Genomic DNA, 22804 nt, shown 5'->3' on the forward strand with positions numbered 1-22804 from the left:
CCTGTCTTCCTTCCCCTCTCTCTGTCTCTTTTGGTAGAGAGTGGTGTGTCTTTGTGTGTGTCTGTTTAGAGACTTCCTGTCAGCTGACTAACCTAGAGATCCTCGCTCCGGTAAACAACAGGGTTCTCATCTACACACACACACACACACACACACGCTCGCACACACAGACATACACACACACATAGCTCCCCCACACGCACACACACCCACCCCTATAAACATACATGTGTTGGTCTATAACCATAGGATGTGTAACTGACCAGCCTGAGAATGTGTGGTGGTAGAGAAAGAGAAAAACAGAGAAGACATCGATTGGTAAGTGAAGAGAATGATATACATAGAGAGAGATAATGAGAGAATAAAAGAAAGAGAGGGGAGGGAGAGAGAGCGAGATAGAGGGAGAGAGAGCAAGAGAGGATAAGAGAAAGATAGGAGAGAGAGAGAGAGAAAGAGATGAGAGGAGAGGAGAGGGGGAGAGGATAAGAGAAAGAGAGGAGAGGGGATGAGAGAAAGAGAGGGAGAGGATAAGAGAAAGAGAGGAGAAAGAGAGGAGAGGAGAGGGGGAGAGGATAAGAGAAAGAGAGGTGAGAGAGGGAGAGGAGAGGGGGAGAGGATAAGAGAAAGAGAGGAGAGAGAGAGAAAGAGAGGAGAGGATAAGAGAAAGAGAGGAGAGAGAGAGAGAAAGTGAGGAGAGAGAGAGAGAGAAAGTGAGGAGAGAGAGAGAGAAAGTGAGGAGAGAGAGAGAGAGAAAGTGAGGAGAGAGAGCGAGAAAGTGAGGAGAGAGAGAGAGAGAGAAATTGAGGAGAGAGAGAGAGAGAAAGAGAGGAGAGAGAGAGAGAGAGAAAGAGAGGAGAGAGAGAGAGAGAAAGTGAGGAGAGAGAGAGAGAGGAGAGAGAGAAAGTGAGGAGAGAGAGAGAGGAAGGAAGGAACAGTGAGAGATAAAGATAGATCAACGGTGATAGAGATAAAGATAGAGAGGGAGACCGTAACTATGTTTCCTGAGGATGTGGTTTTCATTGAGTGAGGGGAGGAGGAGGGAGGATGGGGGAGTGTCTCTGTTACCTTTTGATCCTGACACCTGTGTGTGTATAAGCGTACACGATAAGTTTGTTTGTTTGTGTGTGTATAAGCGTACACGATCAGAATATGTTTGTTTGTGCGTGTGTGTATAAGCGTACACGATCAGAATATGTTTGTTTGTGACAGTGTGATATATTTTGAGACCTTGTTTTTTGTCGATCATGTCGAGAGAGAGAGAGAGCGAGAGAGAGAGAGAGAGAGAGAGAGAGAGAGAGAGAGAGAGAGAGAGAGAGAGAGAGAGAGAGAGAGAGAGAGAGAGAGAGAGAGAGAGAGAGAGAGAGAGAGAGAGAGAGAGAGAAAGAGAAGAGAGAGAGAGAGAGAGAGGAGGAAATACATAGAAGATGGTAACAACAACGTCTTCCTGTGAGAAACGTATAATCTTTCTCTGAGTCATACAGTCTTAACATGACCTAATTACAACAGACAGCGTGAAACAAAGAGAGAGAAGGAGAGAGAGAGAGAGAGAGAGAGAGGAGAGAGAGAGAGAGGCAGAGACAGAGAGAGAGAGAAAAAGAGAGAGAGAGAGAGAGAGACAGAGAGAGAGAGAAAAAAAAGAGAGAGAGACTTGTGCATTGAACAGATATAATGGTCCTGTATCTAAAGGCCAGTTTCAGTTTGTGAGATTTGTTTGCCACTAAGTTTTAACTACTTGAGTCACACTATGTTTTCTCACTAGTGAAGGTTCTCTAGGTTCTCCTGCTTCTCCAGGTACGTTTCTACATCAGGGCAACAGATTAATATGTTTAGATCAGAGAGATGACGCTAATGTTCTGCATTCTGCTCCCTTCTCTCCTCCAATCTCTTCACTTCTCTCTCCTCTCTCCTCTCCTCCAATCTCTTCACTTCTCTCTCCTCTCTCCTCTCTCCTCTCTCCTCTCTCCTCTCTTCTCTCTTCTCTCTCCTCCAATCTCTTCACTTCTCTCTCCTCCCTTCTCTCTCCTCCCTTCTCTCTCCTCCCTTCTCTTCACTTCTCTCTCCTCTCTCCTCTCTCCTCTCTCTCTCTCCTTCTCTCTCCTCTCTCCTCTCTCCTCCCTTCTCTCTCCTCCCTTCTCTCTCCTCCCTTCTCTCTCCTCTCTTCTCTCTCCTTACTTCTCTCCTCCCTTCTCTCTCCTCTCTTCTCTCTTCTCTCTCCTCCCTTCTCTCTCCTCCCTTCTCTCTCCTCTCTCTCCATCCCTCCCTCTCTGTCCATCCCTTCCTCCCTATTTTCTAGTGTCCTTTCCCTTTTTTTTCTAGTAATTAGGAACCACCATGTCTGCTCCTGCAATCTTAACCACTAGAGGTCCCTCTATCCCAGCACAGAACACACTCAGAGAGACCAGAGACTACCCTATGGCTGAGAAAATACCCCTCCGACCGCCAACTCCCCAGCCTTACCAGGACCCATGCTTCCAGCATCACACCCAGCTCTCCCACCACTTCCACCCCAGCATCGGGAGTCCCGGTCTGGGCCAGACATCTTGCCACCACCCCCTGGAGCTCCAGACTCCCCTGGAGCAATATGGAGGAACTGGAATAGAGGCAGCACCCAGGACCACTCTCCCCGATTCAAGCCCCTATTATAGGGGGAGCAGAGACAGCTACAGGGGTGGGGGGGGTGGAAGAGGAGGTTGTGTAGAGGTTCGTGGACATAGCGGAGATGATAACTGTAGTGATGTTGATGGTAGAGATGTTTGTTTTGGTGCGCAGAAAGCTAGCTACCGTAATAGGGGGGTTGCGGATGATGTTCTAGGTCAAGGGGATGATTTCGGCAGCCATTTTGAAAGTCAGAGCCTTGCCTATGCTAGCCAGAGGGATGAGGACTGCGATGGCGATGACAGCAGCGCCAGCGGTAGTGGTGGTGATATTTACCACAGAATAGATGAGGACTGTAAAAGGGATGATGTCTTTTACAGAACGGATGAAGGCTGTAACAGCAGTAGGGATGATGTTTTCTACAGCAACAGTAGAGATCAGGGGTGTGAGGAGAAAACGGACGAGGGCTCTAACACTAGGGATGAGGTCTTTTACAGAATGGATGATAGCAGGAATGACGTCTTTCAAAGAACGGATGAAGTCTGTAGTAACAGGGATGATGTGTTCTACAGCAGAGATGATGTGTGTGAGGAGAGGCGAGATGGTAGCAGTGGTTATAGAGACACCACTACCGGTAGCCATGATGGTGGAAACAATAGAGCTGATCATCTCTATAATGGTAGTGATATCTTTGATGATACAGGAAAGAGGAATAATTTGAGAAGGGTTGATGATTTCGGAGGAGAATGTGATGATTTTGGGGATAAAAGGTCCAACCTGGATCCTCCAGAGGCCCAGTTCAAGCCTGGGTTTTGGGTGAGTCCCTCTCCCCCAGATCAGGGTTCTGTGGCTTGGGAAGGCAGTGAGAAGGGAGGGGGGTACCCCAAGGATTGGGCATCTCTGTACTCCTATTCCCAGGCAGCAAGTGGCCCTAGTGGTGGTGGCGTTGGGGTGTACCGGCAAAAACTGGACTCCTTTTCAGAGGCGTTCTTCGTCAGACGCAACGTCGCCGGCAACAGAATTCCGAATGGGATTTCCGGAAGTGGGGTTTTAGGATTCGGTTCGGGAGGGCAAAGCACAGGATGGATCAAAACGAGTGCTTACAATTCCCTCACAGACTCTTCCACTCTCCCTCCTCCTCCTCACCCCTTCCCCCTGCTCCTTAGCCCTCCCCCCTCCCCTCTCCCCCCTCCCAAACTCACCACGACCCCTTCTCTCGGGACAGTTGAACTCACCCAGACCCCAGGGGGGGATTGTAGTGGAACAGTCCAGTTTTACCCCTCCTTTCACCAGCCACTCCACACTTCCCACCCCTCCACCGTCATGTGGAAGCTCCCACCCTGTCATTGGCCGCAGCAGTCAGGTGAAGAGGGTGTCGTCGACGGCAACCCCTCAAGCGCCGGCCATGTATACTGCCAGGAGGCAGTGTTCACTCAGAGACATGTTCACCAGGACTATGAGAATAATACAGGTATGGTGCTGTGTGTTAGTGTATTCCAAAATCCAAAATGTTCTAACTTGTGTTCTCTCCAGTCTCCTCCTTTACCTTCCTCCCATTGATTATGTTGCTTCTCCCCCCCCCCTCTCTTCTGCTCGCAGGTCACTATAGTCTTCAAACTCCGGTACAATCCACCGTTGTCTCTGCCTCACCCCTTCACCTATCCTCTCTTCTATCCCAGCCCCCCAGTGGACTGCCACAGCATGGAGCAGCACCCCTAGTGGTGTTTAGAGGTACTCCCTTCCCTAGTCCGCTCCAGTCTCCTAGAGGAAGAGGAAGAGGAGGAGGAGGGCAGAGGGGAGTGGAGCGGATTGGGAGAGGGCTCCACTACACCCCTCTACCTATGCTGAACCCCCGACGCAGGGGAACGGGGCTTCTCTCCTCCCTCGTCCCCCCTTCAGCTGGGGAACGAGGGATGGGAAGGATGACTGAAGAGGAGAAGGGATCTTTTTTACTTCCGTGAGTATGGATGGACAGAGTAATGGATTCGATTGTGATCTTCTATTGTTTGTTCTTTTGTTCATTCATTGATTCATTCTCCCAGGTGTATCAACGTGGGTCGAGGATTCCAGGCTGAGCTGCCATGTTGTCTAGAGAGGGAGGAGGGGTCAGGGGCATGGCCAGAAGGATCATCATCCAATGAGGAGTTGCTCTGGAAACCTTGGGAGGAGCTTCAGAGGAGTTCTGTAATTCAGGGAAAAGGTAAGAACCATTCAACTCTACTTCCTTAACATTCAACTCTACTTCCTTAACATTCAACTCTACTTCCTTAACATTCAACCCTACTTCCTTAACATTCAACCCTACTTCCTTAACATTCAACCCTACTTCCTTAACATTCAACTATACTTCCTTAACAGTCAACTCTACTTCCGTAACAGTCAACTCTACTTCCTTAACAGTCAACTCTACTTCCTTAACATTCAACCCTACTTCCTTAACATTCAACCCTACTTCCTTAACATTCAACTCTACTTCCTTAACATTCAACTCTACTTCCTTAACATTCAACCCTACTTCCTTAACATTCAACTCTACTTCCTTAACATTCAACTCTAGTTCCTTAACATTCAACTCTACTTCCTTAACATTCAACTCTACTTCCTTAACATTCAACTCTACTTCCTTAACATTCAACTCTACTTCCTTAACATGTACCTGAAAGTCTTGGAAAAGCGACATCAATATGGTCTATGTCAGGGGTATTCAACTCTACAAGGTCCATGGTCTATGTCAGGGGTATTCAACTCTATGAGGTCCATGGTCTATGTCAGAGGTATTCAACTCTATGAGGTCCATGGTCTATGTCAGAGGTATTCAACTCTATGAGGTCCATGGTCTATGTCAGAGGTATTCAACTCTATGAGGTCCATGGTCAATGTCAGGGGTATTCAACTCTACGAGGTCCATGGTCTATGTCAGGGGTATTCAACTCTATAAGGTCCAGAACCTGCTGGTTTTATCTTCTACCTGATAATGAATTGCACCCACCTGGTGTCCCAGGTCTAAATCAGTCCCTGATTAGAGGGGAATCACCCACCTGGTGTCCCAGGTCTAAATCAGTCCCTGATTAGAGGGGAATCACCCACCTGGTGTCCCAGGTCTAAATCAGTCCCTGATTAGAGGGGAATCACCCACCTGGTGTCCCAGGTCTAAATCAGTCCCTGATTAGAGGGGAATCACCCACCTGGTGTCCCAGGTCTAAATCAGTCCCTGATTAGAGGGGAATCACCCACCTGGTGTCCCAAGTCTAAACCAGTCCCTGATTAGAGGGGAATCACCCACCTGGTGTCCCAGGTCTAAATCAGTCCCTGATTAGAGGAGAATCACCCACCTGGTGTCCCAGGTCTAATTCAGTCCCTGATTAGAAAGGGAACAATTACCAAACCAGTGGAACTGGCTTCCTGGTCCAGAGTTGAGTTTGAGGGGTCTATATTTTATCCTGAATGAGTCTCAGGCTGATCCGAGATTAAAACCCTACTGTGGTATTTTTCATTCACACTTTGATTCTTCCGCTCTCCCATTCTCAGTGGAGGCAGTGTTGTCTTTGTGTAGTTCTAGCTGTCTACCAGGAGGGGGCAGCAACACAGAGCTGGCTCTACACTGTCTCTACCGTTGTCATGGAGATACACTGGTGAGGAGGGAGGAACCATTCTTTCATTCATTCATTTATTCGTTCATTCATTTATTCATTTATTTATTAATTCATTAATCCATTAATTCATTCATTCATTCTTTCATTAATTAATTCATTCATTTATTCATTCATTTATTCATTTATTTATTAATTCATTCATTCATTCATTCATTCTTTCATTAATTCATTTATTTATTCATTCATTTATTCATTTATTCGTTCATTCATTCACTTATGTATTATAGTTTATTTAGTTTATTTTGGTTCAAAGATCACTCTGTTCCTCATTTCTATTTTCCTATATTTCATCTTTCTTTCTTCCTCTGTCATCCCTCTCTCCCAGGCCACGTTGGAGAGATTGTTCTTCTCGAACCCATCAACAGCAGTAGACTACCATTACGCTGGTAACCCTTGACCCCTTCATCCCTAACCTTTAACCTATACATCTCCACTCATCAACATAGCCCATGCCTTCTCTGCTGATTCCTCCAACGCTAAGTAAAATATGACGTGTGTAAGCTTACTGTCAGTCAGTTCACCTTCGAGTTGCTTCCTGACTAGACAGGTAGTCACAGAGGTCACCTGTTTCATGACCTCCATGCTTTCAGTACTGTACTATATACCCACTATACAGTACTGTAGTATAGACCCACTATATAGTACTGTAGTCTAGGCCCACTATATAGTACTGTAGTATAGACCCACTTAACAGAACTGTAATATAGACCCACTATATAGGACTGTAGTATAGACCCACTATATAGGACTGTAGTATAGACCCACTATATAGGACTGTAGTATAGACCCACTATATAGGACTGTAGTATAGACCCACTATATAGGACTGTAGTATAGACCCACTATATAGGACTGTAGTATAGACCCACTATATAGGACTGTAGTATAGACCCACTATATAGGACTGTAGTATAGACCCACTATATAGGACTGTAGTATAGACCCACTAAACAGTACTGTAGTCTAGACCCACTATATAGGACTGTAGTATAGACCCACTATATAGGACTGTAGTATAGACCCACTATATAGGACTGTAGTACAGACCCACTAAACAGTACTGTAGTCTAGACCCACTATATAGGACTGTAGTATAGACCCACTATATAGGACTGTAGTATAGACCCACTAAACAGTACTGTACTGTAGTCTAGACCCACTATATAGGACTGTAGTATAGACCCACTTAACAGAACTGTAGTATAGACCCAATATATGGTACTGTAGTATAGACCCACGTAACAGAACTGTAGAATAGACCCACTATACAGTACTGAAGTATAGACCCACTTAACAGTACTGTAGTATAGACCCACTTAACAGTACTGTATTATAGACCCACTATACAGTACTGTAGAATAGACCCACTATACAGTACTGTAGTATATACCCACTATACAGTACAGAAGTATATACCCACTATACAGTACTGTAGTATAGACCCACTATATAGTACTGTAGTCTAGGCCCACTATATAGTACTGTAGTACAGACCCACTATATAGTACTGTAGTCTAGGCCAACTATGTAGTACTGTAGTATAGACCCACTATATAGTACTGTAGTATAGACCCCCTATACAGTACTGTAGTATAAACCCACTATATAGTACTGTAGTATATACCCACTATACGGTACTGTACTGTAGTATATACCCACTATACAGTTGTGTAGTATAGACTATTATACAGTACTGTACTGTAGTATATACCCGCTATACAGTACTGTAGTACAGAACTACTATACAGTACTATAGTATAGACCCACTATATAGTACTGTACTGTAGTATATACCCATTATCCAGTACTGTAGTATAGACTATTATACAGTACTGTACTGTAGAATAGACCCACTATATAGTACTGTAGTATAGACCCACTATACATTGCTGTAGTATATACCCACTATACAGTACTGTACTGTAGTATAGACCCACTATACAGTACTGTACAGTAGTATATACCCACTATACAGTACTGTAGTACAGAACTACTATACAGTACTGTAGTATTTACCCACTAAACAGTACTGTAGTATATACCCACAAAGCAGTACTGTAGTATAGACCCACTATACAGTACTGTAGTACAGAACTACTATACAGTACTGTAGTCAAAACCCACTACAGTTGAAGTCAGAAGTTTACATACACCTTAGCCAAATACATTTAAACTCAGTTTTTCACATTTCCTGACATTTAATCCGAGTAAAAATTCCCTGTCTTCGGTCAGTTAGCATCACCACTTTATTTTAAGAATATGAAATGTCAGAATAATAGTAGAGAGAATGATTTATTTCAGCTTTTATTTCTTTCATCACATTCCCAGTGGGTCAGAAGTTTACATACACTCAATTAGTATTTGGTAGCATTGCCTTTAAATTGTTTAACTTGGGTCAAACGTTTCGGGTAGCCTTCCACAAGCTTCCCACAATAAGTTGGATGAATTTTGGCCCATTCCTCCTGACAGAGCTGGTGTAACTGAGTCAGGTTTGTAGGCCTCCTTGCTCGCACACACTTTTTCAGTTCTGCCCACAAATGTTCTATAGAATTGAGTTCAGGGCTTTGTGATGGCCACTCCAATACCTTGACTTTGTTGTCCTTAATTTTAAGCCATTTTGCCACAACTTTGGAAGTATGTTTGGGGTCATTGTCCATTTGGAAGACCCATTTGCGACCAAGCTTTAACTTCCTGACTGATGTCTTGAGATGCTGCTTCAATATATCCACATAATTTTCCTGCCTCATGATGCCATCTATTTTGTGAAGTGCACCAGTCCCTCCTGAGGCAATGCACCCCCACAACATGATGCTGCCACCCCCGTGCTTCACGGTTGGGATGGTGTTCTTCGGCTTGCAAGCATCCCCCTTTTTCCTCCAAACATAACGATGGTCATTATGGCCAAACAGTTCTATTTTTGTTTCTTCAGACCAGAGGACATTTCTCCAAAAAGTACGATCTTTGTCCCCTTGTGCATTTGCAAACCCTAGTCTGGCTTTTTTTATGGCGGTTTTGGAGCAGTGGCTTCTTCCTCGCTGAGCGGCCTTTCAGGTTATGTTGATATAGGACTCATTTTACTGTAGATATAGATACTTTTGTACCTGTTTCCTCCATTATCTTTCCACGGTCCTTTGCTGTTGTTCTGGGATTGATTTGCACTTTTCGCACCAAAGTACGTTAATCTCTATGAGACAGAACGCATCTCCTTCCTGAGCGGTATGACGGCTGCGTGGTCCCATGGTGTTTATACTTGCGTACTATTGTTTGTACAGATGAACGTGGTACCTTCCGATGTTTGGAAATTGCTCCCAAGGATGAACCAGATTTGTGGAGGTCTACAATTTTTTTTCTGAGGTCTTGGCTGATTTCTTTTGAGTTCCCCATGATGTCAAGCAAAGAGGCACTGAGCTTGAAGGTAGGCCTTGAAATACATCCACAGGTACACCTCCAACTGACTCAAATGATAATTATCGTATCAGAAGCTTCTAAAGCCATGACATCATTTTCTGGAATTTTCCAAGCTGTTTAAAGGCACAGTCAACTTAGTGTATGTAAACTTCTGACCCACTGGAATTGTGATACAGCGAATTATAAGTGAAATAATCTGTCTGTAAAGAATTGTTGGAAAAATTACTTATGTCATGCACAAAGTAGATGTCCTAACCGACTTGCCAAAACTATAGTTTGTTAACAATACATTTGTGGAGTGGTTGAAAATGAGTTTTAATTGATGACTACAACCTAAGTGTATGTACATTTCTGACTTCAACTGTGTATAGTACTGTAGTCTAGACCCACTATACAGTACTGTAGTATAGTCCCACTATACAGTACTGAACTGTAGTATAGACCCACTATACAGTACGGTAGTATAGGCCCACTATAAAGTACTGTAGTATAGACCCACAAAACAGTACTGTAGTATAGACCCACTATATAGTACTGCAGTATAGACCCACTATATGATACTGTAGTCTAGACCCGCTGTAAAGTACTGTAGTCTAGGCCCACTATACAGTACTGTAGTAAATACCCACAACACAGTACTGTAGTCTAGACCCACTATATAGTACTGTAGTATAGACCCACTATAAAGTCCTGTAGTATAGACCCACTATAAAGTCCTGTAGTATAGACCCACTATAAAGTGCTGTATTCTAGACCCACTATATAGTACTGTAGTATAGACCCACTATAAAGTGCTGTAGTCTAGACCCACTATATAGTACTGTAGTATAGACCCACTATAAAGTCGTGTAGTATAGACCCACTATAAAGTACTGTAGTCTAGACCCACTATATAGTACTGTAGTCTAGGCCCACCATACTGTTATAGTACTGTAGTTTAGACCCACTGTAAAGTACTGTAGTCTAGACCCACTATACAATACTGTAGTCTAGACCACTATACAGTACTGTAGTCTAGACCCACTATATAGTACTGTAGTATAGACCCACTATATAGGACTGTAGTATATACCCACTATATAGTACTGTACTGTAGTATAAGACCCATTATACAGTACTGTAGTATATACCCACTATATAGTACTGTACTGTAGTATAGACCCACTATATAGGACTGTAGTATAGACCCACTATATAGGACTGTATTATAGACCCACTATATAGTCCTGTAGTATAGACCCACTATAAAGTGCTGTAGTCTAGACCCACTATATATTACTGTAGTATAGACCCACTATATAGGACTGTAGTATAGACCCACTATATCGGACTGTAGTATAGACCCACTATATAGGACTGTAGTATAGACCCACTATATAGGACTGTAGTCTAGACCCACTATATCGGACTGTAGTCTAGACCCACTATATAGGACTGTAGTATAGACCCACTATATAGGACTGTATTATTGACCCACTATATAGGACTGTAGTTTAGACCCACTATATAGGACTGTAGTATAGACCCACTATATAGGACTGTAATATAGACCCACTATATAGTACTGTAGTATAGACCCACTATATAGGACTTTAGTATAGACCCACTATATCGGACTGTAGTATAGACCCACTATATAGGACTGTAGTATAGACCCACTATATAGGACTGTAGTCTAGACCCACTATATCGGACTGTAGTCTAGACCCACTATATAGTACTGTATTATAGACCCACTATACAGGACTGTAGTTTAGACCCACTATATAGGACTGTAGTATAGACCCACTATATAGGACTGTAGTATAGACCCACTATATAGTACTGTAGTCTAGGCCCACTATATAGTACTGTAGTACAGACCCACTATATAGTACTGTAGTCTAGGCCAACTATGTAGTACTGTAGTATAGACCCACTATATAGTACTGTAGTATAGACCCCCTATACAGTACTGTAGTATAAACCCACTATATAGTACTGTAGTATATACCCACTATACGGTACTGTACTGTAGTATATACCCACTATACAGTTGTGTAGTATAGACTATTATACAGTACTGTACTGTAGTATATACCCGCTATACAGTACTGTAGTACAGAACTACTATACAGTACTATAGTATAGACCCACTATATAGTACTGTACTGTAGTATATACCCATTATCCAGTACTGTAGTATAGACTATTATACAGTACTGTACTGTAGAATAGACCCACTATATAGTACTGTAGTATAGACCCACTATACATTGCTGTAGTATATACCCACTATACAGTACTGTACTGTAGTATAGACCCACTATACAGTACTGTACAGTAGTATATACCCACTATACAGTACTGTAGTACAGAACTACTATACAGTACTGTAGTATTTACCCACTAAACAGTACTGTAGTATATACCCACAAAGCAGTACTGTAGTATAGACCCACTATACAGTACTGTAGTACAGAACTACTATACAGTACTGTAGTCAAAACCCACTACAGTTGAAGTCAGAAGTTTACATACACCTTAGCCAAATACATTTAAACTCAGTTTTTCACATTTCCTGACATTTAATCCGAGTAAAAATTCCCTGTCTTCGGTCAGTTAGCATCACCACTTTATTTTAAGAATATGAAATGTCAGAATAATAGTAGAGAGAATGATTTATTTCAGCTTTTATTTCTTTCATCACATTCCCAGTGGGTCAGAAGTTTACATACACTCAATTAGTATTTGGTAGCATTGCCTTTAAATTGTTTAACTTGGGTCAAACGTTTCGGGTAGCCTTCCACAAGCTTCCCACAATAAGTTGGATGAATTTTGGCCCATTCCTCCTGACAGAGCTGGTGTAACTGAGTCAGGTTTGTAGGCCTCCTTGCTCGCACACACTTTTTCAGTTCTGCCCACAAATGTTCTATAGAATTGAGTTCAGGGCTTTGTGATGGCCACTCCAATACCTTGACTTTGTTGTCCTTAATTTTAAGCCATTTTGCCACAACTTTGGAAGTATGTTTGGGGTCATTGTCCATTTGGAAGACCCATTTGCGACCAAGCTTTAACTTCCTGACTGATGTCTTGAGATGCTGCTTCAATATATCCACATAATTTTCCTGCCTCATGATGCCATCTATTTTGTGAAGTGCACCAGTCCCTCCTGAGGCAATGCACCCCCACAACATGATGCTGCCACCCCCGTGCTTCACGGTTGGGATGGTGTTCTTCGGCTTGCAAGCATCCCCCTTTTTCCTCCAAACATAACGATGGTCATTATGGCCAAACAGTTCTATTTTTGTTTCTTCAGACCAGAGGACATTTCTCCAAAAAGTACGATCTTTGTCCCCTTGTGCATTTGCAAACCCTAGTCTGGCTTTTTTTATGGCGGTTTTGGAGCAGTGGCTTCTTCCTCGCTGAGCGGCCTTTCAGGTTATGTTGATATAGGACTCATTTTACTGTAGATATAGATACTTTTGTACCTGTTTCCTCCATTATCTTTCCACGGTCCTTTGCTGTTGTTCTGGGATTGATTTGCACTTTTCGCACCAAAGTACGTTAATCTCTATGAGACAGAACGCATCTCCTTCCTGAGCGGTATGACGGCTGCGTGGTCCCATGGTGTTTATACTTGCGTACTATTGTTTGTACAGATGAACGTGGTACCTTCCGATGTTTGGAAATTGCTCCCAAGGATGAACCAGATTTGTGGAGGTCTACAATTTTTTTTCTGAGGTCTTGGCTGATTTCTTTTGAGTTCCCCATGATGTCAAGCAAAGAGGCACTGAGCTTGAAGGTAGGCCTTGAAATACATCCACAGGTACACCTCCAACTGACTCAAATGATAATTATCGTATCAGAAGCTTCTAAAGCCATGACATCATTTTCTGGAATTTTCCAAGCTGTTTAAAGGCACAGTCAACTTAGTGTATGTAAACTTCTGACCCACTGGAATTGTGATACAGCGAATTATAAGTGAAATAATCTGTCTGTAAAGAATTGTTGGAAAAATTACTTATGTCATGCACAAAGTAGATGTCCTAACCGACTTGCCAAAACTATAGTTTGTGAACAATACATTTGTGGAGTGGTTGAAAATGAGTTTTAATTGATGACTACAACCTAAGTGTATGTACATTTCTGACTTCAACTGTGTATAGTACTGTAGTCTAGACCCACTATACAGTACTGTAGTATAGTCCCACTATACAGTACTGAACTGTAGTATAGACCCACTATACAGTACGGTAGTATAGGCCCACTATAAAGTACTGTAGTATAGACCCACAAAACAGTACTGTAGTATAGACCCACTATATAGTACTGCAGTATAGACCCACTATATGATACTGTAGTCTAGACCCGCTGTAAAGTACTGTAGTCTAGGCCCACTATACAGTACTGTAGTAAATACCCACAACACAGTACTGTAGTCTAGACCCACTATATAGTACTGTAGTATAGACCCACTATAAAGTCCTGTAGTATAGACCCACTATAAAGTCCTGTAGTATAGACCCACTATAAAGTGCTGTATTCTAGACCCACTATATAGTACTGTAGTATAGACCCACTATAAAGTGCTGTAGTCTAGACCCACTATATAGTACTGTAGTATAGACCCACTATAAAGTCGTGTAGTATAGACCCACTATAAAGTACTGTAGTCTAGACCCACTATATAGTACTGTAGTCTAGGCCCACCATACTGTTATAGTACTGTAGTTTAGACCCACTGTAAAGTACTGTAGTCTAGACCCACTATACAATACTGTAGTCTAGACCACTATACAGTACTGTAGTCTAGACCCACTATATAGTACTGTACTGTAGTATAAGACCCATTATACAGTACTGTACTGTAGTATAAGACCCATTATACAGTACTGTAGTATATACCCACTATATAGTACTGTACTGTAGTATAGACCCACTATATAGGACTGTAGTATAGACCCACTATATAGGACTGTATTATAGACCCACTATATAGTCCTGTAGTATAGACCCACTATAAAGTGCTGTAGTCTAGACCCACTATATATTACTGTAGTATAGACCCACTATATAGGACTGTAGTATAGACCCACTATATCGGACTGTAGTATAGACCCACTATATAGGACTGTAGTATAGACCCACTATATAGGACTGTAGTCTAGACCCACTATATCGGACTGTAGTCTAGACCCACTATATAGGACTGTAGTATAGACCCACTATATAGGACTGTATTATTGACCCACTATATAGGACTGTAGTTTAGACCCACTATATAGGACTGTAGTATAGACCCACTATATAGGACTGTAATATAGACCCACTATATAGTACTGTAGTATAGACCCACTATATAGGACTGTAGTATAGACCCACTATATCGGACTGTAGTATAGACCCACTATATAGGACTGTAGTATAGACCCCCTATATAGGACTGTAGTTTAGACCCACTATATAGGACTGTAGTATAGACCCACTATATAGGACTGTAGTATAGACCCACTATATAGGACTGTAGTATAGACCCACTATATAGGACTGTAGTATAGACCCACTATACAGGACTGTAGTATAGACCCACTATATAGTACTGTAGTATATACCCACTATATAGGACTGTAGTATAGACCCCCTATATAGGACTGTAGTATAGACCCACTATATAGGACTGTAGTATAGACCCACTATATAGGACTGTAGTATAGACCCACTATATAGGACTGTAGTATAGACCCACTATATCGGACTGTAGTATAGACCCACTATATAGGACTGTAGTATAGACCCACTATATAGGACTGTAGTATAGACCCACTATATAGGACTGTAGTATAGACCCACTATATAGGACTTTAGTATAGACCCACTATATAGGACTGTAGTATAGACCCACTATATAGGACTGTAGTATAGACCCACTATATAGGACTGTATTATAGACCCACTATATAGGACTGTAGTATAGACCCACTATATAGGACTGTAGTATAGACCCACTATATAGGACTGTAGTATAGACCCACTATATAGGACTGTAGTATAGACCCACTATATAGGACTGTAGTATAGACCCACTATATAGGACTGGCGTATAGACCCACTATATAGGACTGTATTATAGACCCACTATATAGGACTGTAGTATAGACCCACTATATAGGACTGTAGTATAGACCCACTATAAAGTACTGTAGTCTAGACCCACTATATAGTACTGTAGTCTAGGCCCACCATACTGTTATAGTACTGTAGTTTAGACCCACTGTAAAGTACTGTAGTCTAGACCCACTATACAATACTGTAGTCTAGACCACTATACAGTACTGTAGTCTAGACCCACTATATAGTACTGTACTGTAGTATAAGACCCATTATACAGTACTGTACTGTAGTATAAGACCCATTATACAGTACTGTAGTATATACCCACTATATAGTACTGTACTGTAGTATAGACCCACTATATAGGACTGTAGTATAGACCCACTATATAGGACTGTATTATAGACCCACTATATAGTCCTGTAGTATAGACCCACTATAAAGTGCTGTAGTCTAGACCCACTATATATTACTGTAGTATAGACCCACTATATAGGACTGTAGTATAGACCCACTATATCGGACTGTAGTATAGACCCACTATATAGGACTGTAGTATAGACCCACTATATAGGACTGTAGTCTAGACCCACTATATCGGACTGTAGTCTAGACCCACTATATAGGACTGTAGTATAGACCCACTATATAGGACTGTATTATTGACCCACTATATAGGACTGTAGTTTAGACCCACTATATAGGACTGTAGTATAGACCCACTATATAGGACTGTAATATAGACCCACTATATAGTACTGTAGTATAGACCCACTATATAGGACTGTAGTATAGACCCACTATATCGGACTGTAGTATAGACCCACTATATAGGACTGTAGTATAGACCCACTATATAGGACTGTAGTCTAGACCCACTATATCGGACTGTAGTCTAGACCCACTATATAGTACTGTATTATAGACCCACTATACAGGACTGTAGTTTAGACCCACTATATAGGACTGTAGTATAGACCCACTATATAGGACTGTAGTATAGACCCACTATATAGGACTGTAGTATAGACCCACTATATAGGACTGTAGTATAGACCCACTATACAGGACTGTAGTATAGACCCACTATATAGTACTGTAGTATATACCCACTATATAGGACTGTAGTATAGACCCCCTATATAGGACTGTAGTATAGACCCACTATATAGGACTGTAGTATAGACCCACTATATAGGACTGTAGTATAGACCCACTATATATGACTGTAGTATAGACCCACTATATAGGACTGTAGTATAGACCCACTATATAGGACTGTAGTATAGACCCACTATATAGGACTGTAGTATAGACCCACTATATAGGACTGTAGTATAGACCCACTATATAGGACTGTAGTATAGACCCACTATATAGGACTGTAGTATAGACCCACTATATAGGACTGTATTATAGACCCACTATATAGGACTGTAGTATAGACCAACTATATAGGACTGTAGTATAGACCCACTATATAGGACTGTAGTATAGACCCACTATATAGGACTGTAGTATAGACCCACTATATAGGACTGTAGTATAGACCCACTATATAGGACTGTAGTATAGACCCACTATATAGGACTGTAGTATAGACCCACTATATAGGACTGTATTATAGACCCACTATATAGGACTGTAGTATAGACCCACTATATAGGACTGTAGTATAGACCCACTATATAGTACTGTAGTATAGACCCACTATATAGGACTGTAGTATAGACCCACTATATAGGACTGTATTATTGACCCACTATATAGGACTGTAGTATAGACCCACTATACAGGACTGTAGTTTAGACCCACTATATAGGACTGTAGTATAGACCCACTATATAGGACTGTAATATAGACCCACTATATAGTACTGTAGTATAGACCCACTATATAGGACTGTAGTATAGACCCACTATATCGGACTGTAGTATAGACCCACTATATATGACTGTAGTGTAGGCCCACTATATAGGACTGTAGTATAGACCCACTATATAGGACTGTAGTATAGACCCACTATATAGGACTGTAGTATAGACCCACTATATAGGACTGTAGTATAGACCCACTATATAGGACTGTAGTCTAGGCCCACTATATAGGACTGTAGTATAGACCCACTATATAGGACTGTAGTTTAGACCCACTATATAGGACTGTAGTATAGACCCACTATATAGGACTGTAGTATAGACCCACTATATAGGACTGTAGTACAGACCCACTATATAGGACTGTATTATAGACCCACTATATAGGACTGTAGTATAGACCCACTATATAGGACTGTAGTATAGACCCACTATATAGGACTGTAGTATAGACCCACTATATAGGACTGTATTTTAGACCCACTATATAGGACTGTAGTATAGACCCACTATATAGGACTGTAGTAAAGACCCACTATATAGGACTGTAGTATAGACCCACTATATAGGACTGTAGTATAGACCCACTATATAGGACTGTAGTATAGACCCACTATATAGGACTGTAGTATAGACCCACTATATGTAGTAGACCCACTATATAGGACTGTAGTATAGACCCCCTATATAGGACTGTAGTATAGACCCACTATATAGGACTGTAGTATAGACCCACTATACAGGACTGTAGTTTAGACCCACTATATAGGACTGTAGTATAGACCCACTATATAGGACTGTAATATAGACCCACTATATAGTACTGTAGTATAGACCCACTATATAGGACTGTAGTATAGACCCACTATATCGGACTGTAGTATAGACCCACTATATATGACTGTAGTCTAGGCCCACTATATAGGACTGTAGTATAGACCCACTATATAGGACTGTAGTATAGACCCACTATATAGGACTGTAGTATAGACCCACTATATAGGACTGTAGTATAGACCCACTATATAGGACTGTAGTCTAGGCCCACTATATAGGACTGTAGTATAGACCCACTATATAGGACTGTAGTTTAGACCCACTATATAGGACTGTAGTATAGACCCACTATATAGGACTGTAGTATAGACCCACTATATAGGACTGTAGTACAGACCCACTATATAGGACTGTATTATAGACCCACTATATAGGACTGTAGTATAGACCCACTATATAGGACTGTAGTATAGACCCACTATATAGGACTGTAGTATAGACCCACTATATAGGACTGTATTATAGACCCACTATATAGGGCTGTAGTTTAGACCCACTATATAGGACTGTAGTATAGACCCACTATATAGGACTGTAGTATAGACCCACTATATAGGACTGTAGTATAGACCCACTATATAGGACTGTAGTATAGACCCACTATATAGGACTGTAGTATAGACCCACTATATAGGGCTGTATTATAGACCCACTATATAGGACTGTAGTATAGACACTATATAGGACTGTAGTATAGACCCACTATATAGGACTGTAGTATAGACCCACTATATAGGGCTGTAGTATAGACCCACTATATAGGGCTGTAGTATAGACCCACTATACAGTGGATCAGTTCAGTTCATCTTTGTCAGTAACAGAACAAACCGTTGTCAGCCAAACACATAAAAAAAGGTCCTCGTGGTTTAACCTGGAAACCTCATCAGAGACACCCCTGCTATTCGTTACTTAAACTAGGAGTGCTGTTTTATACAGGCTGTATTAGGCTATTAGTAGACCGCAAGGTGCAGTGTGTGTGTGTGTGTGTGTGTCAGAGCAGGTTCCATGCGACCTAACCCCAACCCACAACAACCACACACATCACACAAACCACCCTGCTATTAATACTGTAATTAGAGAGAATTGTTCTTTTCAATATTCTCTCTCTCTCTCTCAATTTTTTTCAATTCAATTCAATTTGCTTTATTGGCATGACGTAACAATGTACATATTGCCAAAGCTTGTTTACAATGTAAAAATGAGAATCAAAATTGTCAACGGGACAACAGTAACAACAATAACCAAGGGTCAAAATAACCATACATTCTTTCTCTCTCTCTCTCTTTCTAATGGGCTGTCTCTCTCTCTCTGCTCTCTCTCTCTGTCTCTCTGTCTCTGTCTCTGTCTCTGTCTCTCTCTCTCTCTCTCTCTCTCTCTCTCTCTCTCTCTCTCTCTCTCTGTCTCTGTCTCTCTCTCTCTCTCTCTCTCTCTCTCTCTCTCTCTCTCTCTCTCTCTCTCTCTCTCTCTCTCTCTGTCTCTGTCTCTCTCTCTGTCTCTCTCTCTCTGTCTCTCTCTCTCTGTCTCTCTCTCTCTGTCTCTGTCTCTGTCTCTGTCTCTCTCTGTCTCTCTCTCTCTGTCTCTCTCTCTCTGTCTCTCTCTCTCTGTCTCTCTCTGTCTCTCTTTCTCTCTCTCTCTCTACTATAGGTAGTGATGTGTGGCAGCAGACTGAGAGGTCTCTGTTCAGTAAAGCGTTGACGACCCACGGCAAAGACTTCTCTCTCATCCAACAAATGGTTTAAGTTCAACTTTCATATCATTCCGTAATGATTCCTCATCTGTTGTATGTACCAAGGCATTTATGTTAACTACTCACGCCTGTGTGTGTGTTGCAGGTGCAGACTAAGTGTGTGTCTCAGTGTGTGGAGTTCTACTATCTGTCCAGGAAACTTCCTGACAAACAGAGGAAACAGAGGGAGGAGGAACGAGGGATGGAGGAACAGACGAGTGTAAGGAAGAATGCACTGTTGGGACCATTTTCTTTTGTCTCATTTCATCTCTTTCTATTTGTCTCTCACTAAACTCCCTCCCTCCCTCCCTCCCTCCCTCCCTCCCTCCCTCCCTCCCTCCCTCCCTCCCTCCCTCCCTCCCTCCCTCCCTCCCTCCCATTCTCTCTCATGCTCTCCTCTCTCCGTTTCTCTCTCATGCTCTCCTCTCTCTCTTTCTCTCTCATGCTCTCCTCTCTCTCTTTCTCTCTCATGCTCTCCTCTCTCTGTTTCTCTCTCATGCTCTCCTCTCTCTCTTTCTCTCTCATGCTCTCCTCTCTCTCTTTCTCTCTCATGCCCTCCTCTCTCTCTTTCTATTTGTCCCTCTGTCCATCCATCTCTTTCTCTCTGCTGTCAAGCCTTACATGCTGACCAGACCGGACACGTCGCGTGCGCGAGCGTCGCAAAATAAATTTAGAAATCCATGTTATTCAATTATTGCACCCACACTGCTTGCACGCGCCAACGAGCGTCTGCGACACCAAGGGCTAAAATAGATGTCGTTCCTATTTCTGACGCAGATCGCGCTGCAAGTCCTGCCTCTCCAATCTCCTCATTGGTTTATAGAAGCAGGTATCCACGTGCCATCTCCTCATTGGTTTATATAAGCAGGTACCCACGTGCCATCTCTTCATTGGTTATACCCACGTGGGTGATAGAAAGACGAAAACTGTTTTGCCGGTAGTCGTGGTAATACAATGAAAGTTTAGATGCGATCACCATATAATTTAAACGATGAAAAAGCCTGGAAGGAGGAGAGATGACTAGAAACGATTCGGTTGGCTGAGTCGTGTTCTAATTCACTAGATCATCTTCGGATTTGCTGACTCGTGTTGAGGCTCTTGGTCAGAATGTCTCCTTATAGAGAGAATAGAGAGATTCTATTGTACTCCGATATCCTTTTACAGATGGCGTCCCTCCCTAAACCTATGGAACGGGTGGTACCAACCCCGTCATTGGCTACCAGCTTCCCCTGTAAGCAGTGTGGAAAGTGAGTTTTGAACTATCTATACACACCCTGTCTGAGTTTGAATATCGATCTTTGGGCAGATGTTGTAATTTTTTTACTAATCTTTCTTCATCTTTTTCTTGCCCTCCCTCCTGCCCTCTCTTCAAGGATGTTCTATAAGATAAAGAGTCGTAACGCCCATATGAAGATCCATAGGCAGCAGCAGGATAACTGGAGACACCCCCCAGGCCTCGGCATCAACCTAGCCCAGAACGTCACCCCCAACCTGGGCACCAATCTACCCCAGCGCCAGGCTTCAGGTCGGGCCTACCTCCCAGGTCCCATCAACAGCAACCACCACACTGGTGGTGCTCACACCATCATCATCAACAACAACATCAGTGTTCCAAACACCAATACCATAACCAATAGCAACAGTGTCAGTGTCATCGACTCCACCCCTAATCAGAGAGGACACGCCCCCCTCCTCTCTGTCCAGCAATCGTGGGACTTGTTTCAGCTGAACTCTGATCCTGCGGCAGGGTTCTACTATGACCCGGAAGTGAAAGGAGCCCTGGGGGTCACGGGGGGAGGGGTGAAAGGTCAAGTCCTCTGGCAGTAGAGTTCTAGAATCAGAATGAATAGAACAGACATGTATAGGACTACATTCACGTTTTGCACCATCAAAAGCATTTAAAATATATAAATATAGTGAGAAATATGTAAATGATGTTTAATATGTATTTAAATGTTTTGAATTTCAATTTGTATTAAAATGGATTTTTGTATCTCTCTTATCTCTTCTTTTACTTGCCCGCTCACACTCAAAAACATCCATCTAACCAACCAACCAACCAACCAACCAACCAACCAACCAACCAACCAACCAACCGACCCTTTCTCCATCCTGTGCCTAAATGGCTACATATTGACATATAGTACCAGTCAAAAGTTTGAACACACCTACTCATTCAAGGGTTTTTGTTTATTTTTTAAACTATTTTCTACATTTCTACATTGCCCTATTTGGTAAAATACCTAGTCCATATTATGGCAAGAACAGCTCAAATAAACAAAGAGAAACGACAGTCCATCATTACTTAAAGACATGAATGTCAGTCAATTCGGAACATTTCAAGAACTTTGAAAGTTTCTTCAAGTGAAGTTACAAAAACCATCAAGCGCTATGATGAAACTGGCACGCATGAGGACCGCCACAGGAAAGGAAGACCCAGAGTCACCTCTGCTGCAGAGGATAAGTTCATTAGAGTTACCAGCCTCAGAAATTGCAGCCCAAATAAATACTTCAGAGTTCAAGTAACAGACACATCTCAACATCAACTGTTGGTGGTCAAATTGCTGCAAAGAAACCACTAATCACCAATTTGTAAGTCGCTCTGGATAAGAGCG

General features: G+C 42.2%; 1 protein-coding gene across 2 annotated transcripts; it reads left to right on the plus strand.

The window, feature by feature from the left end:
- The first annotated feature begins 2110 nt into the window (after window positions 1-2110).
- LOC139534734 (uncharacterized) lies at window positions 2111-22186 on the plus strand. Of its 2 annotated transcripts, XM_071334139.1 has the most exons (9): window positions 2112-4066; window positions 4195-4552; window positions 4638-4795; window positions 6124-6227; window positions 6574-6634; window positions 20108-20196; window positions 20296-20409; window positions 21354-21436; window positions 21563-22186. In XM_071334139.1, exons 1-9 carry the CDS (start codon window positions 2332-2334, stop codon window positions 22014-22016), a joined length of 3156 nt encoding a protein of 1051 aa, XP_071190240.1. In that variant the 5' UTR covers window positions 2112-2331; the 3' UTR covers window positions 22017-22186. The 2 variants fall into 2 exon arrangements, with proteins under 2 accessions (XP_071190241.1, XP_071190240.1); XM_071334140.1 differs by lacking the exons at window positions 6124-6227; window positions 6574-6634 and having other exon boundaries at window positions 2111-4066.
- The last annotated feature ends 618 nt before the right edge of the window (window positions 22187-22804 follow it).

The sequence above is a fragment of the Salvelinus alpinus genome, chromosome 11 (genome assembly GCF_045679555.1).
Source record: "Salvelinus alpinus chromosome 11, SLU_Salpinus.1, whole genome shotgun sequence".
NCBI lineage: Eukaryota > Metazoa > Chordata > Actinopteri > Salmoniformes > Salmonidae > Salvelinus > Salvelinus alpinus.